The sequence below is a fragment of the Amphibalanus amphitrite genome, unplaced genomic scaffold (genome assembly GCF_019059575.1).
Source record: "Amphibalanus amphitrite isolate SeventyFive unplaced genomic scaffold, NRLGWU_Aamphi_draft 000136F_arrow, whole genome shotgun sequence".
Classification (NCBI taxonomy): Eukaryota; Metazoa; Arthropoda; class Thecostraca; order Balanomorpha; family Balanidae; genus Amphibalanus; species Amphibalanus amphitrite.
The window spans coordinates 848,148-875,049 of NW_024881631.1; the positions used below are offsets into that span (position 1 = coordinate 848,148).

Sequence of the window (26,902 nt, forward strand, 5' to 3'; positions counted from 1 at the left end):
ACTCATCACCGGTTAAAAAATGAAAATGTTCTTACGAATGTCTCGCTAGACGTAGGACGGTACTGGTAGTCGGTACTCGGTAACCAATCCTGTATTCCCCGTTCAACACCGCTTCGATACGGCCAAAATAAAAATCAAAAGCCAAGGCTTTCTTTCTTTTCTTTTTCAATTTGCTATGCATTAACATTCCAAACATTCACCCATTACCACTCCGAGCACCCTAAGTAAAATAGTTCTCTCGCCCGCCAAGAGATGGCAGCTGGCGCGCGTATCGCCCAAGGCGGTGTCGGGCAGCGCCGCCGGCGGCAGTTTGCCGCCGTCTGCTGGCGCGTGGTGGCCGTGGAGGGGCGTGCGGTCGTACGGAGATATCGCGGTGTTTGTGGCGAGTGTCCCGTGTTTTCCGACAGCACTGCCACCGGCCGAGTGTCCGGAGTGTGGAGTGTGGAGTTGCGGGGCGCGGAGTCTGACGAGTGACGGCGATCCGCAGTGGCGCGGGTCGCCGGGGGTCGCGCGGCGGCACTGAGCGGGATGTGAGGGCGCGGAGGACGGGCCCGCCGGCGTGGCTCCTCGCGGGCTGTGTGGACGATGAGAGCAGTCACAGGGCGCGACATCGTCACCATTCTGCTGCTGGTTCAAGGTAGGTCACCCGGCTGTGGTATAACCCACTCCAATCCAGAATTGAACTTCAGCAACGACTCCGCGGTCGTAACGCATTGTGCAATGTGCAATGTAGGCATAGGTATGAATCTGAGCGTAGGGTCTCATGACTTATGGCCTATGGGCTCTCATCTCATAGAAATTTCAGGCAAACAGCAGGTTGGGATCTTGGTATGATCATAGCCTTGGTATGATCCCATGGCCCATGGGATTAAACGTGGCGGTGGAAAATCTATCAAATATCTGATAAAATCCGAGGATATATCTTTGAAAACAAAGTTAAGTTTTTAAGTTTTTATCTAGGCATATGGATCCCCCGAAATGCAACATGTGGACCCCTCATTCGAGGTGATTATTAATTAGATTCCTATCGATGCCACAAGACGGTGATTGTGTGCAAGGGATCACGTTGGATCATTTAACACAGTGGCGGATCCAGGGGGGGGGGGGGCAAAATGGGCATTTGCCCCCCCAAACGGCATGATTTTAACATTACGCCTATGGACGATGCATGGAAAGAATCGATAAATTTTTATGGTTTGCCCCCCCCCCCCCAAACCTCTGAGCTGGATCCGCCTCTGATTTAACAGAGCAATGGAAATTTCGGTGAATAATGCTCCTAAACCGAAACTCGCATATTTGCCTCAATTAAAAATGTTCCATTGTTCTCAGATCCATGCAATGCTTGGTCGCAACGTTGTCACAGTTCCCCCAGAGTTCGGGCCAAATGTGACGACGTGTTGACGGCGTGTTGATTTGACCAGTCGTGTGCATTCCGTGCACCGCGCCACCGTGCACTGCAATGGCCGGCACGGATGCGAGTGACGCGGGTTACTGGTGGGGCGCAGTCTCATCGCACGGATTGCTGGTGGGACGGATTGCGGATGGCGCGGACTGCAGGACTGCGGACTGCCGATGGTAGGTACGGACAGCCGGCGTCGAATTCCGCTGCCAGCCGGCGCTCCGGCTGACTGATGGAGGCAGCCGGCGACGGCCGCCCTCCGCGCGGCTCCCGCAGAAAATCACGGCACCGCCACTATCCGGAGCCCTGCTGACGCGTCGCCAGCGGCACAAATCATCAGACGCCGCAGGATGGGAAATCTTTCGAGCCGCGCTATTTCAGAGCCGAAGATCCTTCGAACTGGTAATCTTGTCGCTATTCATCACAATGTTTTGGAAGTTGGAAGCACTATGAATGGCAGATATAGTGAGTCGGACGTTATCGTCGATTGATTGGGGCCCGGCGGGCGGACATACGGCAGTCGTCACTCGCGATGGAGCACCGCCCTCCTCCAATCTGTCGGCGGTGTTTTTACAGAAAACAGCGCGGCGTTTACATAGTCGGTGTAACGCAAGGCTGATGTGGCCAGCTGATGGTGGTGTGATAACTGAGCATTGGTGTGTTCACTGCCGATTGAGATTAACGACTAATCGGCTTCGGGACTCGGGAGCAGTAGCGGCGGAACACCTTCAATTAAGAGGGGGGGGGGGGGGGGCACTGCCGACTTCTGGTCCCATTCTTTCCATGCAACGCCCATAGGGCTAATGCTAAAATGCCAAAATCAAAGGGGGCACGGCGCCCCGGTGCCGTGCCCGTTCCGCCTGTATGCTCGGGAGCACGTGATGGATGCACGAGAGTGGCTAGGCTGACCAACAAAAACATGCTAGTGAAAGTTCTTTAATTCTTGCAGTCCAAAGAGGTTCAATCATGGAAATAGAAGTTTTGTTTCTTTTGGTGATAACATCTCCAGTCCTTAGCATTCGATTATATTTTATATAATTTCGTAAAATGACAAAAAGCAAAAATAATGTCGGATTGTTAAGTAGTTGCTCAACCCTTCCTGTCTTCGCCCCACATCCCGTTTCCTGTGCGGTATCGTTACTCCCTTCCCGTGCCGTCCGTCCGCCGGTCGTCTCCGGCTGTCTCCGTCCGTGACCTGTCTCCGTGGTCGGTCGTCTCCGCGGTCGGCGGTGTCAGCTGTGCCGTGCCCTCCTCCGCCCCGTGGCGACCTGCCGCGGTCGGCTGCCGTCCCCACCGGACCGGTTCCGACGGACGGAGCGCGGCTGGTGGTGCCGTGACGAGCAGTGAGCGCCCCCGCCGTCCGCCGTCCGCCGGCTGAGTGGTGTGTCCGCCACCGGACCCCGAGAGCACCAGCCGCGTCCCGCGCCGCTGACAGGGCTCACAGGAGGGGCTGCGCTCACCTCTGTCCCCCCCCTCCCCCCGGGGCGCTAAATTTAGGGACGGTTCGCGGCGAGCCACTGCCGCAGTGACACATTCCGCCGGCTGAGCGACCGCGCCGCTGTGCTCCCTGGCGCTCACCGACCGGGCCGCTGTGCTCTCTGGCGCTCACCGACCGGGCCGCAGCCGCTGTGCTCTCTGGCTCTCACCGACCGGGCCGCTGTGCTCTCTGGCTCTCACCGACCGCGCCGCTGTGCTCCCTGGCGCTCACCGACCGGGCCGCTGTGCTCTCTGGCGCTCACCGACCGGGCCGTTGTGCTCTGTGGCGCTCACCGACCGGGCCGCTGTGCTCTCTGGCGCTCACCGACCAGGCCGCTGTGCTCCCTGGCGCTCACCGACCGGGCCGCTGTGCTCTGTGGCGCTGAGCGGCCGGGCCGCTGTGCTCTCCATTTTTACAAAGACTTAACTCACTAAGCAAGAGTTGTGAAATGGGGAAAATATGTCGAAAAAATACCTTTAAAGCATTATTTTTCAACAGAACGTGTAAAATGAATAAAATATGTCCACTTCAACTCAATACTGTTAGGTACTTATTAGCAAGCTGAAGCCAGAAACGCACCAGTTACTTCTGCAATAATAAGGGAATTAAGAAAACGGACTAGTCTGCTATCGTCCCCCGGACATAAAGCTTCAGTATTGCAGTCGTTGAATATGCATGTTATTGCAGAACGGAGCATCAGGCGATCGAAGGAACCGCTTCATTGAATTTATGCAAACAAGTAGATTGAAACCGTTCCGGTTAAGAATTTACATTCGGTTTTCGGATTTCACTCTGTGTTTGTTGTCGGCTTATTTGCATGCCATTTTCATAAAGAGGCCAATTGGTTTCCCTGCGAAGTTCAAGCATCGGTCACATATTTCCAGGCCACCATATAGTGGTCGCATCGGTTCGGCTTTACGTTTGGATGCATAGGGGAGAGCGGGGTCAAATGTAACACGGGGCAATTGTAACAGTGTTAATAATTCATAAACTTACCAATAGAATGCGCTAATGTTAAGACCGAAAATGCGTAATTCTATACTGCCTTTCCCAACGGAGTTTGAAGCGAAAGCGCCGGGTATGTCGATGGCTGTGCACAGTAATGTGTTTTTGAGTGCATTTTATAAATTTTTATACCGTTATATTTGATTAGCTCATTCCCGCCATTGAAAAGATATCGACTTCAGACCTTGTGTAAGCGTTGGCAGGCTTGTTGTGCATAAATTGAAAGCATTAAATGCTGTACATGCAACATCTTTATGCGCCAGTTTCGTCTAAAATATGTCAAGGCGCGACGGGGACAATTGTAACATTTTTGCAGGGGTCAAATGTAACAGGTTATAGGTCAGTGGCCATTATGTCAAAGTCGTCAAATTTTCAAGGGAGATGAAACATTGCTAGAATTAAGAGAGCTGTAAGTTTTGTCGCAATCGGCAGCTTTTTACGCGATTTATTTGCGAAAAACCGAGGGAGAGGAGGTCCATCCAACCCCTGTATAAGTGCGAGGTTTTAAGCCTTTTTTCCTGAGAAGAACCGTCTCTACCAAGTCTGGGAAGATGAACAAGTGTTCAATACTTTTGTTAAATCAAAGTTTTGGGAAAAATTGTGTTGCTGTAGCCTGTAAATTAGCATGTTACAATTGTCCCCGGGTGGTGTTACCTTTGACCCCGTATCTGGGGTGAATTGTAACAGATGAGTTGACTTTTTCGGACAACAATTTTGACCCAAAAAATAAGTTATTTCGGAAATGTTTTAACAGCATTTTAAAGACAAAACATCATAGTTTCTGAAAATAAAAGAAAGAGTTTTATAACTGCAAACGTGTTTGCACCAGATGATAAAATGCAAAAAATGTTACAATTGACCCCGTTCTCCCCTACCTACCAGCTTGGATTTTCATACACTGAAAGCATATTTTCCTCATTCCTTTCATGTCAGCTACATTAAATCCGAATTCGGATGCTTCGTTCACTATGTTTGGTATGAACGGCTGTCATTTCAAGCTTGCATCGCGATGATTCACCTTCTGAGATTTAAGTCTAACTCTACAAATATGGGAAATAACTAGAATGTTACACAGATAGAAAATCGAGAACTAGGCCCGCTGCGCTGTTATCATGAACACAAGATCCGTCATGCATATAACTATGTATATCGAGCAAAGCTTTGCCCAGAGCGCATATTTGCTCGCCAAAGGAGCCTCTCTCCTAACACGAGGTTAGACCCGCTTTTCGTCAGAGCCCGGAGAGGCATCAAACACTCCCAGGTCTAATTCTGGCCATCGCCAGATCTTTCGTCCGTACGGTGGCGTCACTAATTAGCGGGAGCATAAATATATCATTATATTACTCATCCCCGGGGCCAAAAATACACGGTGGCGCCTGGAATAGGGCCCGGTGAGCGGTCGGAGGTGCCTGCTAACGACTGGAGGCGGGGCTCGGTCCGAGAATAGATCAGTGATCTCCGCGTCTGACGGGTGGTCATCAGTCAGGGTGATCACACTATCTGACACCACACACGCCTGAGGCATCAGACACACCCAGCACACCTGCAGCACATCAGACACACCCAGCACACCTGCAGCACATCAGACACACCCAGCACACCTGCAGCACATCAGACACACCCAGCACACCTGCAGCACATCAGACACACCCAGCACACCTGCAGCACATCAGACACACCCAGCACACCTGCAGCACATCAGACACACCCAGCACACCTGCAGCACATCAGACACACCCAGCACACCTGCAGCACATCAGACACACCCAGCACACCTGCAGCACATCAGACACACCCAGCACACCTGCAGCACATCAGTCACACCCAGCACACCTGCAGCACATCAGACACACCCAGCACACCTGCAGCACATCAGACACACCCAGCACACCTGCAGCACATCAGACACACCCAGCACACCTGCATCACATCAGACACACCCAGCACACCTGCAGCACATCAGACACACCCAGCACACCTGCAGCACATCAGACACACCCAGCACACCTGCAGCACATCAGACACACCCAGCACACCTGCAGCACATCAGACGCACTCGACCTACCCGGACCAGCCCGACATACCGGCCATACCTATCAGGCGCATCAGACACACCCGACAAACTTGAGACACCGACACACTCGAGACACACTCGCTGGCGGATCCTGGCGGACCCAGATGTTCAGCTGACAGGGGCTCCGGGGTAGTGTCTCAGTGCTGACCTCTCAGCTCTGAGCTCTGCGTCCGTCTGACCCCTGGGTGCTGAGTGCTGACCCGTCACTGCTGAGCTGACCTGTCAGTGCTGACCTGTGCGCTGAGCACGGCGCTCGGGTGGAGCGCCGCAGGTCCGGGTGGAGTTGGAGGTGTCGGGTGCCCCGCGACTCTCCAACGAAGTCGGCTCGAATTCCGCGCACATCGTCAGTTCAGCGCGGCGGCGCGTCTCGAGTCCCCGACGACAGCTGACTGTGAGCTGTGGGCACCACAGGCCGTGTCCTGTGGTCACAGCCCACAGTCATACAGCGGAGTTGTCACATTTTCTCAGTCGTACAGTATAGAGCTGTCGCAGCTCCTCAGTCAGTTCGTGGATGTTGGATGTGTCGTAGTCCCCACAAACTGAGCGTCCCGAACCGCAGACGGCCTCCCCACTAATGGTGTCGCCGTTTCAGCGGCTGCCGGGGCTCGTTCAGCTCGTCGGGCTCGTGTTCAACCGGTGGCCCTGCGGTGTGAACGTCCGCCGCCGGCCGCGGCTCGCGTCATCATCCGTCCGCCTGAGAGGGCTGGTGTGAGTCGGCACCATGTTTCGGAGACAGTTATTGGTCACTAAGTTGGGCGGTATATTATGGCCGATGGGCTCGCTGCCTCGCCACATTCTGAGCTGCTCTGGCCGGCCGGTCGGCGGTATAGAGAGCCGTCAGCGCGCGGCTCTGGTGAATTAACCGCCGGTCCACTGTGGACGGCGGTGGCTGCGTGGTCCACTGAGGGATGAATTAGCCGCCGCAGCGGCTAACCAGCGCGCAGGTCCTCTGTAGACGGGTGGGCCGGGCCGTCCACTGAGGGGTGAATTGGCCGCCGGTCCACTGTGGACGGCCGGGCCGGGCGGCGGGCCCGGTTTCCGGCCGACCGCGCCGCGCCGGTGGCCGCAGATGGATCTGGTGTCGGCCACGCCGTTATTGGACGGCGCTCAACAATATAGCCGTGCCGCCGTGCACTTTAGAACCACTTGAGCGGGTTGTTCACGTCTGATACGACAGCGGGCCGCTGGCCGTAGACGTCCGGTGGCTGACGGACGGCACGACCCCCGGCTCACCCCAACTGCGCAATGAACCCGCAATGGAGCGGCCTCAGGTCGCAGACTTCATACGCGACTGTGGCGCACCACTATAGGAAATGATCCTCTTCCAAGTACCGAATGTCACTCATGTAGGTACAACATGTAGTTATCTTCAATGACATAGGTACATACATATTAGATAACATATTCGCTTGATTGCCAAAGCGTACCCGATTCCAGAAGTCATTAAAGAAACACTTCCAAATGATTATCTCGCATAAAGCAGAATAATTACCGGATGTTCGACGATGAAAACTAGCGAATCACTATGTAAGCTAGTTTGAAGATGTTTGTCCAGAGAGATTATGTCTCATCTGTCTATCTAACAGCCCGTGGCCCTAACTTGATGCCGCTTAGTGCACCGTTCGTACTCTTTAGCGAGAAGCTAAGGTATTTTGACGGGGGCCCGGGCACCATCTTGCGGGCACCGACAGTTACCGAGGCATTAAGCATGCCATCATGTCTTGATGTTTGTTGGTATTTATTGCTTGGCCGATCTGTATGATCTTCGTGCCACTGATTGCACGAAGAGGGTAGTACCTACCTACCATTTAATAATTTTTCGATGTGGCGAAATCCTTGTCCGGTTCTGGTACCGCTATTATTCGCCAATAACATTTCTGGCCGTCCCATTCAGAAGAACCAAGGCTGCGCTATGTTCTCCTCTCTCCGACGGTGTTTTGCAGAGCTATCTGGCCCAGTAACACAAGCGCAGGACGTCTCTCTCTCTCTCTCTCTCTCTCTCTCTCTCTCTCTCTCTCTCTCTCTCTCTCTCTCTCTCTCTCTCTCTCTCTCCCTCTCTCCGTCTCTCCCTCCCTCCCTCCCTCTCTCCCTCCCTCCCCTCCCTCCCTATTGCAGAAGTTCGTCATCCCGTCGTAGGTCGTCACTGGATGTCCGTCACGGCTGCCTACAGCGTACACCGCTCCGTTCGGTCTACGTTCAAAGCCGAGTGTGTCTGCCTCCCTGGCGTTGTGACCTCAGCGGTGACTGCGGCGGCTTCCCGGCAGTAATTGACACCACTGCTGACTGAGAGTGCCGTACCGGCTGACCCGCCGCAGAGCTCTGACAGTCGAGTGCAGCCTGCTCAGTGGGCTGGGGCAGGCACTCCTGGGTGTCCTCTGTCAGTGTCGGCCATCAGACGCCCGTCGGGTCACCTGCAGTCGCCACTGGTCATTCAGTCCCCTCCCTATCCTGTAGCTGTAACAGTCGACTCAGCCCGTCATCGCGTCGGTCGGTCAGCATCAGCCGCCCGTCACCAGTTGAGTACCGATCGAACTCCAGACGTCACCGGTCCGACGCCCGATGACGCCCCTGGTGACGCCCCTGGTGACGCCCCTGATGACGCCCCTGAAGACGCCCTGACACCGACACTCGATGACGTGCGGCGGGACGGCGGTGGCGGGGCGATAACAGGCGCGACGGCGGCCCGCCAGGCGGCTAGTGGTGCGAATTCCTCTGTCGGCGTGGCTGGTCCCCGGGCCGTCTGCCAGGCCCGCCCTGCCCCGCCTCTCGCGGCGCCTGGCCTCGAGGTCGTGTCGCGCCGCCGCACTGGCCGGTGGGGCCGGACGCCTCGACAGGCCGCCACTCAGCCACTGACTGGGACGGTTTGTGGGCAGATGTCTCACTCTAACGTCTCAGTCACTGCCCGCTCTCACCAGTCACAGCGGACAGGAGACCGACTTGTCCCAGTCACAGCGGACAGGAGACCGACTTGTCCCAGTCACAGCGGACAGAAGACCGACTTGTCCCAGTCACAGCGGGGCAGAAGACCGACTTGTCCCAGTCACAGCGGGATGGGAGACCGACTTGTCCCAGTCACAGCGGGATGGGAGATTAGGTCATCGCCGGGTCTCAGGCATAGTTACACCTACCTGACACTTTATCCGTGACTCCGCGTGCTTACATTAGGATACGAGTAAGATACCTACTCCTTTGACCCCGCATAGCGTGCCGGTTGTACGAACTTTGGCTAGTTGTGGCTCCGCCGAATTTGCCGGCAAAGCGGACTTGTCGAGGCTGGAACAACTCTCCCCGAAACATTGTCAGGAAATTTTGAATTGTTTCCATTTCTCTCACACCTCATTAGCTTTAAGAAAAAGTGACAGCTTACAGTTTCGGCCTTCGGCTGTTACACTGGGCTATATCAGTGGTGAGAAGTCTCTGACAATTATTAAGTTTTTTTTATATGTTGACAAGCTGTATTTAAACATCGAAAATGTAGTTGAATAAAGCCACCCAACTCAGGAGAATGCATCTAAATCTCTAGCATGGTTACGCCGTACCTATGAAAGCGCAATCTGCAAAGCGATCCCAAATGCACGACCGACTGTCGTCGACGATTAGATGCAGGTCTATGGTATGGGAAGCTCTTTAAAAAGAAACATACAGCGAAAATTGTAGGGTATTGAAACTTCGAATGAATGATTTTGTTTAGCAGGTAGGTTGATTTTTTTACTTGGCCTGTTTTCAACCAGACACTTTGCTCAGCCCACTATAGGTATAGCGACAAAGTCACGGTAAGTGTAGTTTTCTGTTCTATCATTATCTGTCGGCGTTTTATCGTCGGCCTTTTCATTTTACGCTCCAGCGACTGGCAGATGTGCCTTGAAGCTGTCTGAAATATTTGCTCTCGGATGGAGCCATTAGATTGTTCACCGACTGGCACGGAGGCATTTGCTCGCGGAGGGGAGTTGGCTCGGAGGCTGAGGCAGCAGCTCGGAGGCAGCTCGGAGGCAGTCAGAGGAGGCTGACGGAGGCAGCTGGCTCGGCTGAGCAGTTCGTCAGGTCAGGGAGTTGTCAGTCAGGGAGTTAGTTGTCAGTCAAGGCGCTGGTATAGTCTGCCCATGTTTGCTCGTTCAACATGCCGTCCGTCGGATGTCGCCGGCAAATTTAGTGATCCGTCAGCGCTGTTGACCCGGATCAGTCGTTGAGTGTTCATGAGAAGCGCGCTCGATTTGCTGCGCAGCGGCGGCCGCTACTGCTCTCCGCCCTGTATAGAGGCGTGCTCACGGTAGAGACTGACTGGCCCCGTGTCGCTGGAAGCTGCGCAAGTCGGACGGAAAGTTCACAGCCGAGCCGAACTCAAGCTCCACCCGTTGGGGACGTCACGTGTTGGGGCGGAAAGCCTCTTGAAAGCGGTGTGAATTAAACATGGGTACTCGACGGAGGAGTGTGGGGAGTGAGTGTCGGGCTGACAGAACGCCAAAGTTCTCCATAATTCCCCGCGACATATGACGGGTCGCTGCATCACAAAAACCGCGCCACACGCGACACCAACTTCTTCGCTTGTCCTGATTCCTGATGAGTGAGGACTGCTTTTTGCCGCGGTGAGTTTTCCTGTTGCTATGGAAACCGGCGCCCAGCCAGTGCCAGAGTATACTGCGCGCGGCGGGCTCGGTTCTAGAAGCTCGGGCGCAGTGCTATCAGTGGGGCTTCGCCTCAGTGGAACCGATCTCCGACTCCGCCCATGGAGCCGGCTGATGGACGTTGCTGAGGCCGCTCCTCTGTGTCTCACTCTCCTACAGTTCACGCCCGTACAAATAGCCAATCACGTGCTCGCTTTTATGTTCATCGAAGCGGCGAGCGAACATAATGAGCTATGTGTGAACAGTGAACACCTCGAAGCCAAATCAGTTGAATCCGACAGTTCAAAGAGAAATTAAGAGCTGGGGACCTTTTTGATCTATGAATACCTTGGGTGAAGAGTGTTGCGAAATTGAATGATATGCATACGATCTACTCTAGTGGTTGCTAGACGGTTTGCTGGATCCCAAGACAGAATTGTCGCCGTTATCCGCGTTTCTGCGGCAGACGCAAAAGCTATCCTCGTCTCTGCAGCTGGAAGACAGGAACTATCCGCAGTCCGCTTCTGAACAGCTGGCTGGGAGACAGACGCGGGGTGTCTTTGGTGTCTCTGCCTTAGAGTGACAGCAGCTTTAGTCACTATAAGCAGCCCTCGATTTGCAGCTGGCCGTCACTGCTCCTCGATTTGAACCATTCCTCGGGCGTCTCGGCCAATGCATTCCGCCAAATCACAATACTCAGTGTGAAATGTGGATGTTAAATCGGTAGTTTTGTTCTTTTGACGTCTCCTCATATGAGTCATTTTGTTTAAGGTTTGATGTTCGAGTCTAATTGACAGAATGACAAGGAGTTTAGTTACTTAACGTGCCTAGTCATTCATTCGTAGCATGCGGAAATCACTGAACGTGCCCTGTTTACGTATTATTATCTTGTTTTTTTTTTTATAGATGAATTTTATAGATGAATTACCTTTGAATGCTGGTGTAGTTTGCCATTTACAGCTTAGACTGATATCCTAGAACAATAAAAGTTAAGACGCCGATAAACTAAGCATACTGACTTCGTATCTCTGGTATTTGAACTGTCACTTGCCAGCATTATCTGAAGTCTTTCAAGTAAGCCTTTACGGCCATTTGTGGCCATGTGATGGGAATAAAATTTAAGATAACTCCGCTTCCTGCCAGTTGTTGGCAATGGCTTGCGGCACTCATGTTTAAAATTAACATTCAACATACGTTTCAGATCTACTCTCAAAATTTATTATGGCAACCCCGTCAAGCGTGGCAATTTCAAGAGCCTTATGAATGTCTACATCGCGACTAGCGCTGTGCGACGCATACCACTTTAAAGAGACAGCCTTGGGGCGAATAATGACTCCAACTGTAGGCTGCTCAGAGTATATGAGGGCTCAGAAATGACATATTGTACCGGTTATAAATGTTTGTGACAGCATTGCTAATGCTCTTTACCGTCTGTTTCGGTCCTTTACCATGCCTACCTATTCTGATTGAAACGTTCTGTTTTCAGCTTCTTTGCTTTATAGTTATTCGTTTTCCGAAACACATTGAATTTATCAAGTTGTCCTACTCACGGCCTTCTTCTAACAGGACCGGGCCCTTTACGACATAGTTCTAACAGGACCAGACTCTACGGCCTACACAGTACATAACCTATTTATTCTGATCGAACAGGCCCTATGCGACCTGCATCTGACCAGACTGACTCCATGACCTGCGTCTGAACGGGCGTAGAGCCGGCTGAGCCGAGTCTGACCGGGCTCAGAGCTGACTTGACTCGCATTTGACCGGGCTCACACCTGAATCAGGGACCAGGGTTCAGCCCTGAGTGAGCCGTGTCAGCTAACCCGGACTGCGCCTCTGACCTAGCTGAGCGGCGCAGCCAAGTCGGAAGTTGGCCTCCCTCCGTCAGCGAATTGGCGTCAAATGGTTCGAACGCAGCCGCAGTAGTTCTGTTATGGCCCCGAGCGGTGAGCCGATCGGCCCTCTGCCGCGCCATTGACTCATTAGAAACTTCTTTAGGATCATTGGATGTGACTGCTGTAATTGGAAGCAGCAGCGCCGCCGGAATACAGAGACGGTTTGGCGCTGCTGAAATGCCGGACAGCGTTATTATGGTGTAGGCAAGTCCTGTTCCGTTTTATTTATTTGATTCCTTTTTATGATTATGCTTATTACATTTGTTAACAGGCTTAGCAGTTAGCTCCGACATGCTTCTTATTATTTGTGTTCAAGTTTCTTGTGGACGAAAACATTGTATCAGCACACGGCATTAAAGGTAGTGTGCCAGCTTTCTTGGACCATATGGAGTTAATGACCCGGATAAGGAGAACCGGATTTTTAGAACTTATCCATACCTTCAAAACTTATGGAAACGTCTTAAATTCTTCAAATTTTGAGTACCCCAGTGCGAAATTCGCCCCGACGGGTTGTCGGTCGTACCCCAACCACATTTCACACCACTATGAACAATAAATGCACACACTAAAATCGCTATTACCGATAGGCTCATCCAATCAAGTTTCGATAAACCCGTTCAGCATCATCTCCTGCGGTTTCGAACACGCCTGTTAGGTGGCTTCTGATGCTCGTCGAGGTCGGAATTTCCAAATACGCGTGGTGCGTCGGGCCGCGCGCTCTGACTTCGGCCAAGAAAAATGCGTCAGCTGATCATTGTCATTTCTGCCACTTGCGTGTGGTGTAATGGGGTCATAACTTAAGAGACGGCTGTTTCATATCAATTATTTTACATAAAATCATATTTCAAACCACAAATTAATGTTCGACAGCCAAATTTAAGAAACAATACCAATACAGGCTTACAGTTTAAGCATGGATGAAAGAACATGAAAAGAAAGTTTAAGCATGAAAGAAAGAATGAAAGGTTCTCCTTCATCCATGGTTTAAGGCTCGACATTGTGTTGTCTACGATTAGACAGCTGATAACTCATTCCCGTACGTCGTATGGTCGTAACACTATAATGACCTTTGCTTATTGTCACAAGTGCGCCGCATTCGCGATTGTTGCCCGACGCCTGTTTGCAGGTGAGCCCACTACAGTTGTTATACATATCTAAAAACCGATAAACTTATAGGCGAAAAAGGCACTATTCCAGGCCCATTTTTGATTTTTTTTTGCGATATTAGGTAAAAACAGAAGCTTCTTATCCTAGGAAAAATAAAACGGGAAATCTTTCAAAGGTGGCACACTACCTTTAAGAATGCCGTCACATTTGCCACTGCTGTGATGAGGCACCGAGTTGTGCATGCCTCTGGTGTGGACATCTGCTGATACACTGGGGCAGACATGTAGATATGAGGTCAGCCGGGGGAGCTTGGACAGCCTCCCAGCAGCCGTGTGCACATCCGCGGCCCAGCGGATGCTGTTCGAGCCCCTGTTAGACCGGGGTCCCAAGGGAGTGCTGCCGCGACTGTAAACAGGCCCGAATATTCCAGCCGGGCTACTGGTTATACGTGGTATACCGTTAGTCCGTTACCCACTGTGAGCCACAACACATCCAGAAGCCGAATCCCTCGAAACTAATTGTTAATATCTACCTGCCTACTTTACTCATCCTGCGGCTACTCACATGAATAGGCGAAAGTAAACCATAGATTTAGGTAGGTACTTCGTTCACCGATGTCTTTGTCTTCTAAGACAAAGTTAGCATGTCAAGGCACGTCTTCTTGGGCAATGCAATTTATTATGGAATACGGTGTTTCGTCACCCGCTTGGATAATGCAGTGTGACGACATGCGTCATGCAACCGTTTCAATTCAAATAAACGGAAATAACCAACCAAAGCATAACACAAAAGGTTAGTTGGGTGTTCGTGTTAAAGCCCAGCTACATATGTATCCTTGCATCCATCATACTAATGCATGGTAATGGACATAATGCATAATGGATAGTTACGGCCAGTTGGTCGGGGACAGGCAGCGGAACGGAGCGCCAACTGGACCTTTGACCTCTGACGGAACAGTTTGACCGCGTTGCCACGGTAACCACAGGGATTCCAAGCCGCAAGCGTTTATGATTCAGGCTCTGTCAGTGAGTGCGAAAAATTCAGGAGAGTGGCAGGATTGAGACATCTGTCAGTTGAAATCAGCTGAAGTTGAATTATCGACTATATGGTGCTGCAGTGTCGACAGACTGATAATGCTTCCCAAAAGGGGCACTCCTAATGTATGTACATATGTCGGATAGTCGAACTCCGTCGGACAGTCTAACGGGCTGTCGGACAGTCAGACTGTCGGACAGTTACGCTGTCAGACAGTCAGACTGTCAGACAGTCAGACGCTGTCGGACAGACCAACTGTTGGGTGTTGGCCGCCGCTGATCACAGAACGGTCCTGCTCGGCCGGTCGGGACAATCGACGGCCGTCGCGCCCGACGCTCGTCGCCGGCCGGTCAGGCGCGTCGTTCTCGACACCCGGGGCGGGTGAGACACGGCGCGGTGGCCGCCGGCCAGCCGCCGCCTGGCAGGCACTAGGTCAGTGCTGGCAGCGGCCATCTCCATTCAGCTCAGCGCGGAGCCAACAGTGCAGTGGCCCGGTGACCGGCCGGCCGACACGGGCACGGGCCGTGTCAGACCAGTCACGGCCGATACGGGCCGGGCCGTGTCGAACCAGTCACCGCCGACACGGGGGCCGGGCCGTGTCAGACCAGTCACGGCCGACACGTGGACAGGCAGACCAGTCACGGCCGGCACGGGGGGACGGGCCCTGTCAGACCAGTCACGGCCGACTCGGGGCCGTGTCAGACCAGTCGCGGCCGACTCGGGGACGGGCAGACCAGTCACGGCCGACACGGGACGGGCCGTGTCGGACCAGTCACGGCCGACACGGGACGGGCCGTGTCGGACCAGTCACGGCCGACTCAGTCGCACACCTGAGCTGCGGCGCCTGTTACCCGTGGCGTCGGCTCTGCTGAGCTGCAGACCAGACCACTTTCAACCGTCTTCACCCCGGCTAGTTTCGATGAATGCCCAGATAACGGTGATTCGTGTTAACGGAGCGCCGAGAGCTTTGCTAAGTTTTATTCACCGGGATGCTGTTCAGGTAGGTACACTAAGATGTTTATTGAATCATATACGTTTTACTTCATTTATTAAAAAAAAAACTAAGCAATCTTATCAACACACTGTCAAAGATGAAAGGCTGACATCCAGAATAAGTTAATTTCCTTTCATTATCTCTGTCGCTTTATTCTCCATTTGAGGCCGTCCTAGCGGATGCACTGTCGCGGGTGGCGTCCGGCGCCGCGCCGGTCGTCTCCAGGGCTGCACTCGGCCCAGACCCCGGGCGGGCGAGCTAGCACCGTCAGCTGTATATCCGCGCGGAATAAACTGCGCTCACCTGGTCCGCCGGAGCAAACACTTGCGCGGGGTGCTCTCCGCGCGGCACAGTTCGCCCGGTCGGACACCGGGCCGTGTCCCAAACATTTACACTACCCTCAGGCAGGGAAAGGGTGTCGGTCCGGCTCCCAGAGATACGCCGAATCGAGGCCGTGCTCTTTGGTTTGGTGCGTGATCAGAAGTCTCGGAGGCTCAGATGGGATAGACGGGCCGCTGAGTGCGGACTGGCGGTGGAGGCCCGGTTAGAGCCGCCTCGGCACTCGCTGTTTTCCGTAGGTGGGATCGGACCGCGGTATAGGTGACAGTGATCGCGTTACGGACCGGAGCCGGTGAATGAGAGAATCGTGTTCGGCTTCCTAGCCTTCCTATACAGCCTCGAGTCAAGATCCTGCCATCTGCCGAGTTTCCCGATCGAAAAAAAAAATGGATGCTGAGATGTGCTCCACTGATCTTACGGAAGAAGTGCAACCCCATGAATCCGTCTATTCAAAACTTCATGACTAAATAAAAAGTATGACACCCAAAATCTCTTAGTGGTCACCTCAGTTTCACACCATCCATAGCTCGTTGTAGCCCCATGCTACATATATAAAAACAATATTATAAATGGAGAAGTAATGATAATAAATGCTTTTTTGTTTAGAGATGCTCATATGCACCGTAGGTACAGCTGTCTTGTAATGCAGTCCTGGAAATGAACATACTCCTAAGTGGGGCCACATTTGTCACCACATCCTGGAATACTGATTTCGCGTCACTTGTGTATTTGTATTCGTTTCAGATTTCCTCGCGGCGACCTCCCACGTCAATGCGATTCTGGGAGCCGGGGTCCTCACCATTTTGTGTCGGTTTATTGAATCAGCCCCCCGCGAGCAGTCCGACCTGCAGTGTCGGACTCTCCGGCCATTTATCAGACACCGCGGGTGCCGCAGGAAGCGCCTCCAACACAATGCGTGAAACAATCCACCATGTGATCTGAGGCGCTTGAAAATAATGCATCTCAATATCTCCAAAAAGGTGATAGTTACCTACATGCAAGCTATTTCTCGCAACCTTCTCTTTTTTCTATAGGGACAATGCTGTGCATTCTTTAGGAAGTTACGGCTAGCTTTGTATTGGTGAACGTAGACTCTATCACACTTTTTTGGATATTATATGTGACACATTTCATCGTCTAGCTGTCTCACAGGTGACTCTTGTAAGTGGACAGCGGAAATTGTGCGGCAAGGGCCAGAAAACACCGTGGTAATTTCCGCTCTAGTGTGCACTCTGATTTTGTTAGCACTTGTTTGGCTTTTTGCTGTTGATACCAGGTGCCAATGATATTTATATTTATTGGTGGTCAAGGGGCCTGGAAATTGAGACTCAAATTCCTCACTGACTCATTCGAGAGGAGATTGCGATTGGCATGCATTTATTGGGCGATTCTTGCGGTCTGAGCGAATGGAATGACGATTTCTAATATGAGGATCTAACCAGGGCCTCTATAGAGCGCCGCTGCAGGCTTTGGGCTCTGTCTTCCCTGGCTGCAGCAGAATCATCACTCGCTAAGGGATGGTGCTGTGTCGCTGCTTTCCAACTCAGCTGTTGACTTAGTAGACTTTTTAGGTACTGTAGAACTATCTGTCTGAAATGGCACATCATGCGCGATCACTGCAAAGTACGGGTGGGTTAGTGCCTAAAAGTGTGGCTCTTCAAAAGCTGTGTCCACTCTCCACACCACAACCATATATTCGAACGGCCTCTCGGGTCAAATAATTACTAAAATAGAATAATAATGTTGTTCACCTTTTCCGTGGTATGGTTTGCTTACTACATTTATACGACATTTGCCCTGTATAATCCCAGGGCAAATGTCTTAGTCCCCTGAAGTCGACATTAAATTAATATATGAAGGGGAACTTCGTGTTTGACCTAATGCAAATGTATTGAGATAAACTGCATACATGCGTTCTTACAAAGGAACAAAGTCGCTCTGAGCTTTTCTGGTTCCAGCGGATCAAAGCTCTCTTGAGCGCGAACTTCTCCCATAAAATATTTCCACATGGCAATCTGCAATTCGTCTTTAGAGCAGCGGCTGTATCGCCATTGACCGCTCGGAAAGTCAAACAGCGTAGGCAATGCCGCCGAATCGGAGTCTGTCCCGGTTTATCACCGGCTAAAGTATACAAAGATTTGCTGCCGAACTTTGCGCGCGGGAAAAGTTTTCACTCGTCAATCGGCTCGTCGTCAGGGAAGACTTAATCGACGGCGGCCCCCAATCCCAGCCAATTGAAAGCAGATATGTCGCATACGGCACGGCGCCGGCTGCGACTCAATGCTGGACGATTGGTGTTGGGAGCAGTTCGGATTTCCGCGGCCCGGGGACGGACGGAAGTTGGTCGCGCCAGTCAACAGGTGGCACCGCAGCCCCCCTCCCGCGCTGCGGCCCTGAGGCTCTGACCCAGGCTGACCGGTCGGGGAGAAAACATTCAGGAGCTGTCCTTCCCTTGGAGCTGGTAACTGCGCGACGGCTATTCGTGAACCCCTCGAGTATCTTAATGCTAACTTAACACTTCTTTTTCACTCCTTTCTAATAATTTTTGTAGAGGTGAATATAATTTATTCATTATTCTTTTTATGGTATGATATCGTGGTAAGAATTTGCGCGGATGATGTGCGAATGTGACATTTCAAATTAGGCATATTATCCTAAGCTCCTAACTACTTCCTGCGTGGTTCGTCTCGCCGTGATTCTTATGGCGTCCTGCCCGGTCGGCGGGTGCCAGCAGGTGGGGAGCGGAGGGACCCCTCCCCAACCCGCGCGCTGAGTCACTGTGCTCCGTCTCGGTGTGCCTGCGGCGCCTCTTATGAAGCGGAACTGTGCGCCTCTGACACTAATTCACGGGCGACGCGCCGGCTGGCGGGCCGCCGCGTCAGTCACGGTCCGGTGACGTCACGGCTCGGTTCAGTGACGTCAGAGCTGGCCAGGACCTCCCGCGGCCCGGGGCGCAGGTGTGGTCCCACCGGAGCGTCCAGCGGAGCCGAGTCAGGTCAGGCGTCAGCAGACATCAACTGCCAACGGACTGTGGTCCATCCGGGTGATGGACTCATCCTGATATCTACCACTTAGCTGAGCTGCTCTGGGACTCTGTCGCTACTGACTTGTTTTAGTGTGTATTTTACGTTAATGAATGGGAGGATGGCCGGACACTGGCTGGCAGGCCGTGTCCTATGTGGCGGCTGCACATCCAGCGTGTCCGCTGCCGCTGGCCCCGTGCCCGGGCCCCGCCGCCGTGCCCGCCGCGGCCTCACTTAGCTGATGTTTATGTCGTAACCGCTGCCATATTTCCTCCCGAATGCCGCCGGCTCATAAGGAAAGCTTTCTCCGCTTTATAACTGTCACTGCCATGGGAAGTTATTCGGAGAATTTTGCGCTGTTGATCACAGCGTCGAGCAAGCAAGCATTGAAAAGGAACAGAAAACGCGCAGCGGTTTGAGAAAGCATCGACGACGTCTTTCGTCTTCTACTCGTACCTACATCATTCATCATTTTTTACAGTCATTTTGGTGTTTACTTTAAATACGACGTGGGGTGGAGATGAAATTATTAAGATTTAAATATTTTTACGCAAGTTGGTGTCTACTTTAAATACGACGTGGGGTGGGGATGAAATTATTAAGATTTAAATATTTTACGCACGTTTTGGATAACCTATACCTACTTTCTAGTTAATATCGTTACTTTTCATTGTTTCTTCGCGATCAAAGTGCTTTAGTGACTGAATTAGTCCCAGATAAAAACCTAATGCTTCTTCCAGAAAACACCTGCACTAAACAGACTGTCATCGGGGAGCCGTTCTTCTCAGCGCGGTGTCCTCCCGGGAACGGGACTTGTTCATTATGCATACCAGGGCCCGAGAAATCACCTCAGCGGCAAAATCAGCCCGCTGCTGGCTTTAATTGGTAGTCGCGCCTCGGAACACGTAGCAAGAGCGGGTTTTAATGTCATGTGAAGTTTTATAATTTGTCACAAAGAAGTTAGATACAAATATACATTATACATGCTACATTTCATGCAAAAAAAAGACACTTATTTTATCGATTGACTAATCGATTGCCTTACTCTTGCTGCAACTGACAACATTTGCACCTAAACAATTTCCAGGGGCGCGGGAACTACTTTCCGACTGGGGGGGGGGGGGGGGGCACACCATGATAGAGATTAACCTAGGGTACCCCCAAATCTAGTTTTCTCACCGGTTTTAGGCCACTTATTTTTTATCCCTCGGCTTTTTCAACAAAAAAAGAAAACATTTGAAAAAAAGTGTGGTATTCCGTCTCAAAGCTGTGGGGGCACCGCCCCCACGGCCCCAGAGTTGGGGGGGCAAGCTGCCCCCACTGCCCCCCCCCCCCCCCGGCTCCCGCGCCTATGACAATTTCTCTCTCACCCATCCGACCCGTGAGCCTTTAAGCGGCTTGGAGTACGATTTAAGCCACTTATTACAAATATACATTATACAATATACATGCTACATTTCATGCACAAAAAAGACACTTATTTTATCGATTGACTAATCGATTGCCTTACTCTTGCTGCAACTGACAACATTTGCACCTAAACAGTTTCTCTCTCACCCATCCGACCCGTGAGCCTTTAAGCGGCTTGGAGGTACGATTTAACCCACTTATTGCCCGTTGCTGATTCCTGAGACAGAATGGCCTATTCATGCCAAACATGCTTACTGCATTTCTGAAAAGAAGCATGTTTTCAGTTGCGTTGATGTCTGTAGTATACCTACATACGGTACACGACCGGTCTGTAAGGAACCTGGGTGCCACACGCTCCGTCTTTAGTCGTCAGAGAGTGGCGTTTTCTCTGCCGCCGAGCTCTGCTTAGAGCTCACGCTCCCCGCTCAGCAGTCGTTCTATTGCCCGCCGCCGGGCGCCTCGAGCAATTAAAGGGACCCTCCCACCTTCAAAAAAGTTAATGAATTGGCATAAAAGTGATGTAGCGTGAATCACAAAGAGCGAAAATGAACATCTACCAAATTTTACCGGAAAATATTCAACCGTTTTCGAGATATAAGACTTTTATTTTTGTTTACTTTTTGGGAACTCCGCTGTTTCTATGACGTCACATAAAGGTTTTCTTTACGTCGGCATTTGGAAGCAATAATTTGGTATCAAAGTGCGACAAATATTGCGCGAATGATGCGTTTATCTTATCAAGGTCAATATATGATGGCCAACAAAGGATTCCAGGACAATTCTTCTTATGGCATTTTTTCGTATCGCAATTCTTCGTCTGCAAATCTTCGTCAGGGCGTTTATTCGTATCGCATTACTTTGTCTCGCATCAGGGTATATGAAAATCGGCTCGCATTTCTTCTTCAACGCAAATATATGCAAGAGTAAGCATTGATGGACAAATAAATGAACCGACGAAGATTTGTAGACGAAGAAATGCGGACGAAGAAATGTCATGCGAGGATTCGTTCGGGTACCATGACATTTATGTGATTTCAAAGTCAAGGTTCACAGCTGATCTGCTAAATCAAGCCAAGAATCCAAACTATCAAAAAACTATAAATATTTGTTTGTCTGTCACAGAGGTCTCAAGCAATATAAGGTTGACATATGTTGAATCAAAAATCTACTGCCACAACTCACATCTCCTGCCTTAGTTTATCATTGTTGTTTTAACTTGCTTTCAAGAGAAACAGAAGCCAGTATCTGATATCACTTCAGATGATTGCTTCAAGATCTGAGTTCAAATGGAATTAAAAGCAAGATCAAGATGAAACAGGGATTTTTGCTGTTAAAGTAGTTTGGCCATGATACAACAGGCACATAAATCATTAGCCAAATCAAATACTGGTTGGTTTGTCAAGATGTTTGTTGTCTGTCGTCTGTCGAGCTGCTATGAACACTGAACGCTCTCACTCTTACTTTAAAGAGAGTAGTTTAAGTTGAATGGTAGTGAGCTGTAATTAGACAAAGCAGCTATTCAGTGCTCACATCAAGCCAGGCTAGGAAATGGCATCAACTGTGGTGGGAGGAAGCAGGTTCGGCAGGCCTATTTTGTAAACTTCTGTTGTGTCTTGTGTTTGATCAACTGATGTTTTCTGCTCTGTTTTGTGCAGTGATAGTAGCAGGTAACTGCATGCTTGTCAAATTATGTGAATAAACGAATTCATAACATTGCATTTTTCTCTCCATGCAAGGAACAAGTAAGATGTTGTAGAAAATGTAATAGAGGGCTGCATTGCTGATTTCATGCACTTTATCAGAGCTTTATTTAGAATTGCTTTCCTGAAAGCTACACACAGGCCACAGCACTGAAATTCACAATGTCATAGCTTTTGGCAGAAAAAAAAGAAAAGACTTGCCTAGGTAAAATTGGCTGAAAGTATGGCAGAGCAGGTCTTGATGCGTATGCCCATCCGTGTGCTTGCCGAAGCCGAACTGACTGCAACACATTAACTCTGACCCACCATGGTGGCTGGCATATCCTGAACTTTCACCACTCTAAACAAGACAACTTTCAGCCCTCAGCAGTGTATTAAAACACTGTACATGGCAGTTGCCACTCAAAATTTGTTTCAGTGCCATCCACGGACAACATCAGTCGCCATTCACCAGGCCAGTAAAAACAGAATAGATAATAGCTTCAAACCCATGTAGTCAGAGTTACTAGGTCTGCACCTCAAAACAAAATCCAGGTGACATTCACCACGCCAGTAAAAAAAACAGGTAGGTACTTAGGTAACGTAACAGCTTCAAATCAGGTAACATGTTGGTCGGACTTAACACTACCATATGTACATGGAATAATATGATACCAAACAATAGTGCAACCATTCTGGACAACAAAAGTGTATGATAAAATTAATTTAGAATACTTTGGCAGCATGATTTACGAGCACAGGCAGGTGTTACCTACCAGCCTTCTCAATGCTCGTAAAACCAACATTGTAGTTCTGATTTTACCTTACATGATAACACACTTGGCTGCAATGGCACATTTAATTTAACACTGTGAAAAGACCAGTTATAACCATTTCACAAGCACAATTGCACCTCATGCCGACATCCTTTTCCAAAGACAGTCAGCAGCGTCTTTCGTCAAAACTGGAAGATCAATCCCCTTTCAACTGTTAACATCAAAAATATTTCTTCATGGTGTGATCTCCTATGGAAACCTTGCGGGAAAAGAATTAATGTCAATTGTCAGCTCTTCAAATTTCTTTGGACTTAAACTTGCAGTACCATATCCAGTTTGCTTTGATATTTTGTTTTTCATTCCATGTTGAAGTTGAACACCAAGCTCCAGATATAGCAGGCAGCTTGATCATCTTCGGCCTTGGTATAATATCAGTCCAAGTTCCAGTGGTGGGTATCTTCTAATATTCAAATTAAAATGAAAAGCAATAGGCTTTCCCAGCGCCGACGACGGATTTCACGTTGATAAAAAAGGGAGCTCAAGGTCAGCAAAACTCGGGTTCAAGGAATGGCGGGCGTTGAAATGACTGCTGACGTCATCAACAAACCGCTAATGGTTAAGAGATAGGGACTAAGCTGGTCCCACCCTGCAAGTAAAGGGAAGAAATTTCTTGAACACCATAAAGCTGCGGGGGTTGCGACCAGGATAAATGGTGGTTTCTGAGCCTGGCCGCAAACTTGGCTATCTCAACTCAAAACTAATGTTAAGGTGGGATGGTCCCTTTAATGGTCGGTCCTTCCTGGGGAGGGGGGGGGGGTCACGTCGGAGGCGGCACATCAGCATCGGTCACGACCGTCACGGACAACGGCGGCCGTCAGAGGCGGCGCGGCTGACGGACGACGGCGCCCGTCAGGACACCCGCTGCAAACTGCAGCTGACACCATGGCGGACGGACGGACTGCTGCAGGGCAGCGCGCAGAGGGCAGCTGCGGCGGGCGGCTGGCCGCGTGCAGTGACCCGTCCGGCGGCCCACGCCGGCTCCGGCTCCGGCTCAGTGCCCGTGCCGCCGCTCCGGCCGGCTCTGCTCCGGCCCAGATAACGCAGCCGGCTCCATTTGTCTCCGGCCGGCGGGCCCAGCGGGGCGGGCCGGCGGTGTTTGCCGGACTGTCGGCGGACCCCCGGCGCTGCCTCTGGCCACCCGCTCCCACCGTCCGGCCGCCGCGGCGACCGCGGGATCCGGGGTCACCTCCCCTAATGCCCGCCGCGTTTTCCATTTCCTTTCCGATTACATTGGGGATTGTTCGCCTGACGAACACTGTCGTATGTTAGGGGCGAATCCAGGGGAAAATTCGCGTCCGAAAATTCCCGCTCAGGGGTTACTGACTCGGAAGATGTCGTGTTATACGGCGGCTCATTTCCTCTGGATTCCTCCGTGGGGCGCGATCGCCGCCGCGAGTGGGCCCGTTCCGCCGGCGAATCGCAATGGATGGAGCCGGACAGGCCACTTAGCGTGGCGTGCATACTGCCACTGGGAGATGATGGGGCTGGCGAAGAGTCACAGACAGCTGTACCAGTCTGTCCTCGTCACCGTCTCAGTCATCCCATGACAGCCGGAAGGGGACAGATCCTTATAGTTAACGATGGACCCCATACCGAACTGCGACATCACACCGATTCACTGATTGTGCACAATCTTTCTCTATTTTACACTTATGGGCTTGACTTGCACCTTTTCAGCTTCTGTTATAGTGAATTATTGAATGAGAGCTGTCATTGGTCGATGGAACAACTGCAATACATCGAGTGGCGTCAGGATATCGACATTCCCTGCCGTCCCGTCTGTAGACGGGGTGGACCGAGTTCAGGCCAGTCGCCGAGAGGGAAGGTCTGTCTCAGGGACCGTCTAGTCTCACACAGGGGTCATCCGCCCCAAGGCCTGCCGTATACTCCAGTAGGGACGTCTGCAGTGGTCCGGGCTGAAGACGTGTCCTGTCCCTCGGTCACCGCTAATTGGCCCGTCTCAGCGGCAGACTGGCCGCCGGCCGGCGTGCAGACCCGCTCTCCGCTCCGCCGCTGCGGTCAGCGGAAACCGAGTAATTGCAGCTCCGCCGCGGCCGTCGGCCGTGTTCGTGACTCCATTTGCCTAGGTTCATCTGTTGTGAGCAGTGGGTAGAGGCCAGTCCCAGGCACTGGATGTGCGCAGGTCATAAGTCAGCTGTCCAGCCTCCCTGGTAGCTCGTTCAATACTGACTCCACGTCTTATGTGTAGATAAGAGTGCGTTGAATATCATGTGCTCTCATTGTAACTAATTTTCCCTGTTCTATGCATGCCGTTGGGATGTTAAACCGTCGTCGTATACCAGATCTATGTCTCCAACACTTTTGTTATGGTTAGCAATATGTTGCCTCTTACCTACCTCCGTGACATTGTGACGCATACCTACCTATAACGCATGATCCAGGATTGGTGTTAACCCGCGCACCGACGGGGGTCTGCGCCAACTTCGCACCGACGGGGGGGGGGGGGGCGGATGACCGCCCCCCCCCCTGAGATCTCGAGAACGAAGCAAGACAGCGACAAGCGGTAAACGGCATCGGATACGCATGGCCAAGATCTACAATTTTTACTAAGGTCATTTTCAGGTCAGGTCAAAGATGACGTCACAGGGGTCGAAAAAGTCAAAATGGCGGCGCTAGACATGGAGAGAGTTTTTCTCGAATAACTTTCGAATTAGTCAAGATAGGAACAAACTAAGGGCATCATCGTGATCCTCTCGTCAATCCGCATCGAATGATATATATGTTGACCTCGAAAGGTCAAGGTCAAAGGTTGACCTCAGGTCACGTGACCTCGAGGTCATCATGTATATCATTCGATGCGTCTTGACGAGCTGAACACAATGAGACCATCCACGCGTCTGTATCTTGTTCCTGTACGGAGTTATTGGCCAAAAACCTTTGGTGACCTTTGATGACGTCACATGACCTCACAGCTGCCCAACAGCAAAACAGACCTCAAGGTAGTGAAGGTTGATCGTATATGAAGTCATGTAAAGTATATGGGGCCATTCCGACCCGTTTTAGTGGTAAAAACAGGGAGTTGATTTTTCCCCCATTGACTTATAATGGGGAGGTCGCGAAATTGACCTGACCTTAGGTCACCGATATCAAAATTCCGAGATATACAAATTGTAGCTACTAATGACCTAATAATATCCTGCGACTTTCAAAGGCCTCCGACATCTACTGTACCTGTGGCACGGTGACAAAGTTGCAAAAAAGTGACTTGAGGTTGGGTCATTCAAAGTGACCTGGTGACCTGACCTTAAAAGGTAGGAACTTCAAACTTGCACACCATGTGTAAAATTGATGAGGTTATAGTCATACCAAATTTCGCGGCGCTACGCGCCGCGGTTTTCCCGCTATTCGCGAAAAACCTCAGGGGGGGGGGCGGATATCCGCCCCCCCCCGTCGGTGCGCGGCATCACACCTTCGTATCACCAATCGTTAACTGTCTTTCTTTATTTTCTATCATCATCTTTCTGTATTTTCTGCAATGGTTATTTGTTTGTTCCACATATTTAAATGCACATTGAAAAGGTCATTAAAATGAATGCAAAATTGAACTAAATGATCTCTTAATTAACCGCCCCTGTCATTAATCTGAGTGAAGAGAACGCATGGGGTCATCCTGGGCCATTTCAGGAATGCATAACATGAACTATTCCGCCATTCATTATGTGAAGTCGGCCAAAGTAGGCCATAGTTCATGGAGGATCGACAGCTCTATCAGCAGCTGGGCGATATTTGAATTATCTGGTGCCAAAAATGACACCCTACATTTTCAGCGTCCCAAAGGACAGCTCAGTTTGCATGTATTGGGCACGCCACTGCCTACGTCTGCACTTTGAGCAACAGCGGGTGCCGAAATGGTGGTGAATTTCGGCTTGTCACGAGCCGCGCATACCTGAGCACCGTCAGCCGGATGTGCCCGCCGGTGCACCTTCCCGCATTGTTTGACGTGGTGTGATTGTGTGTGTTTGTTTGCGTTAGTGAGAGCTGCCGCGGCCGCCGCTGTGCCGGCTGGA

The 26,902-nt window shown here is 51.2% G+C and overlaps 1 protein-coding gene across 1 annotated transcript in view; it reads left to right on the forward strand.

Annotated features, from left to right (window-relative positions):
• The first annotated feature begins 318 nt into the window (after positions 1–318).
• LOC122382306 (contactin-5-like) overlaps positions 319–26,902 on the forward strand; it is a 71,483-nt gene continuing 44,899 nt past the window's right edge. The window contains exon 1 of the mRNA XM_043367483.1: positions 319–637. Within this exon, the coding sequence (XP_043223418.1) occupies positions 586–637 (52 nt within the window). The 5' untranslated portion in view covers positions 319–585. The remainder of the gene's footprint in view (positions 638–26,902) is intronic.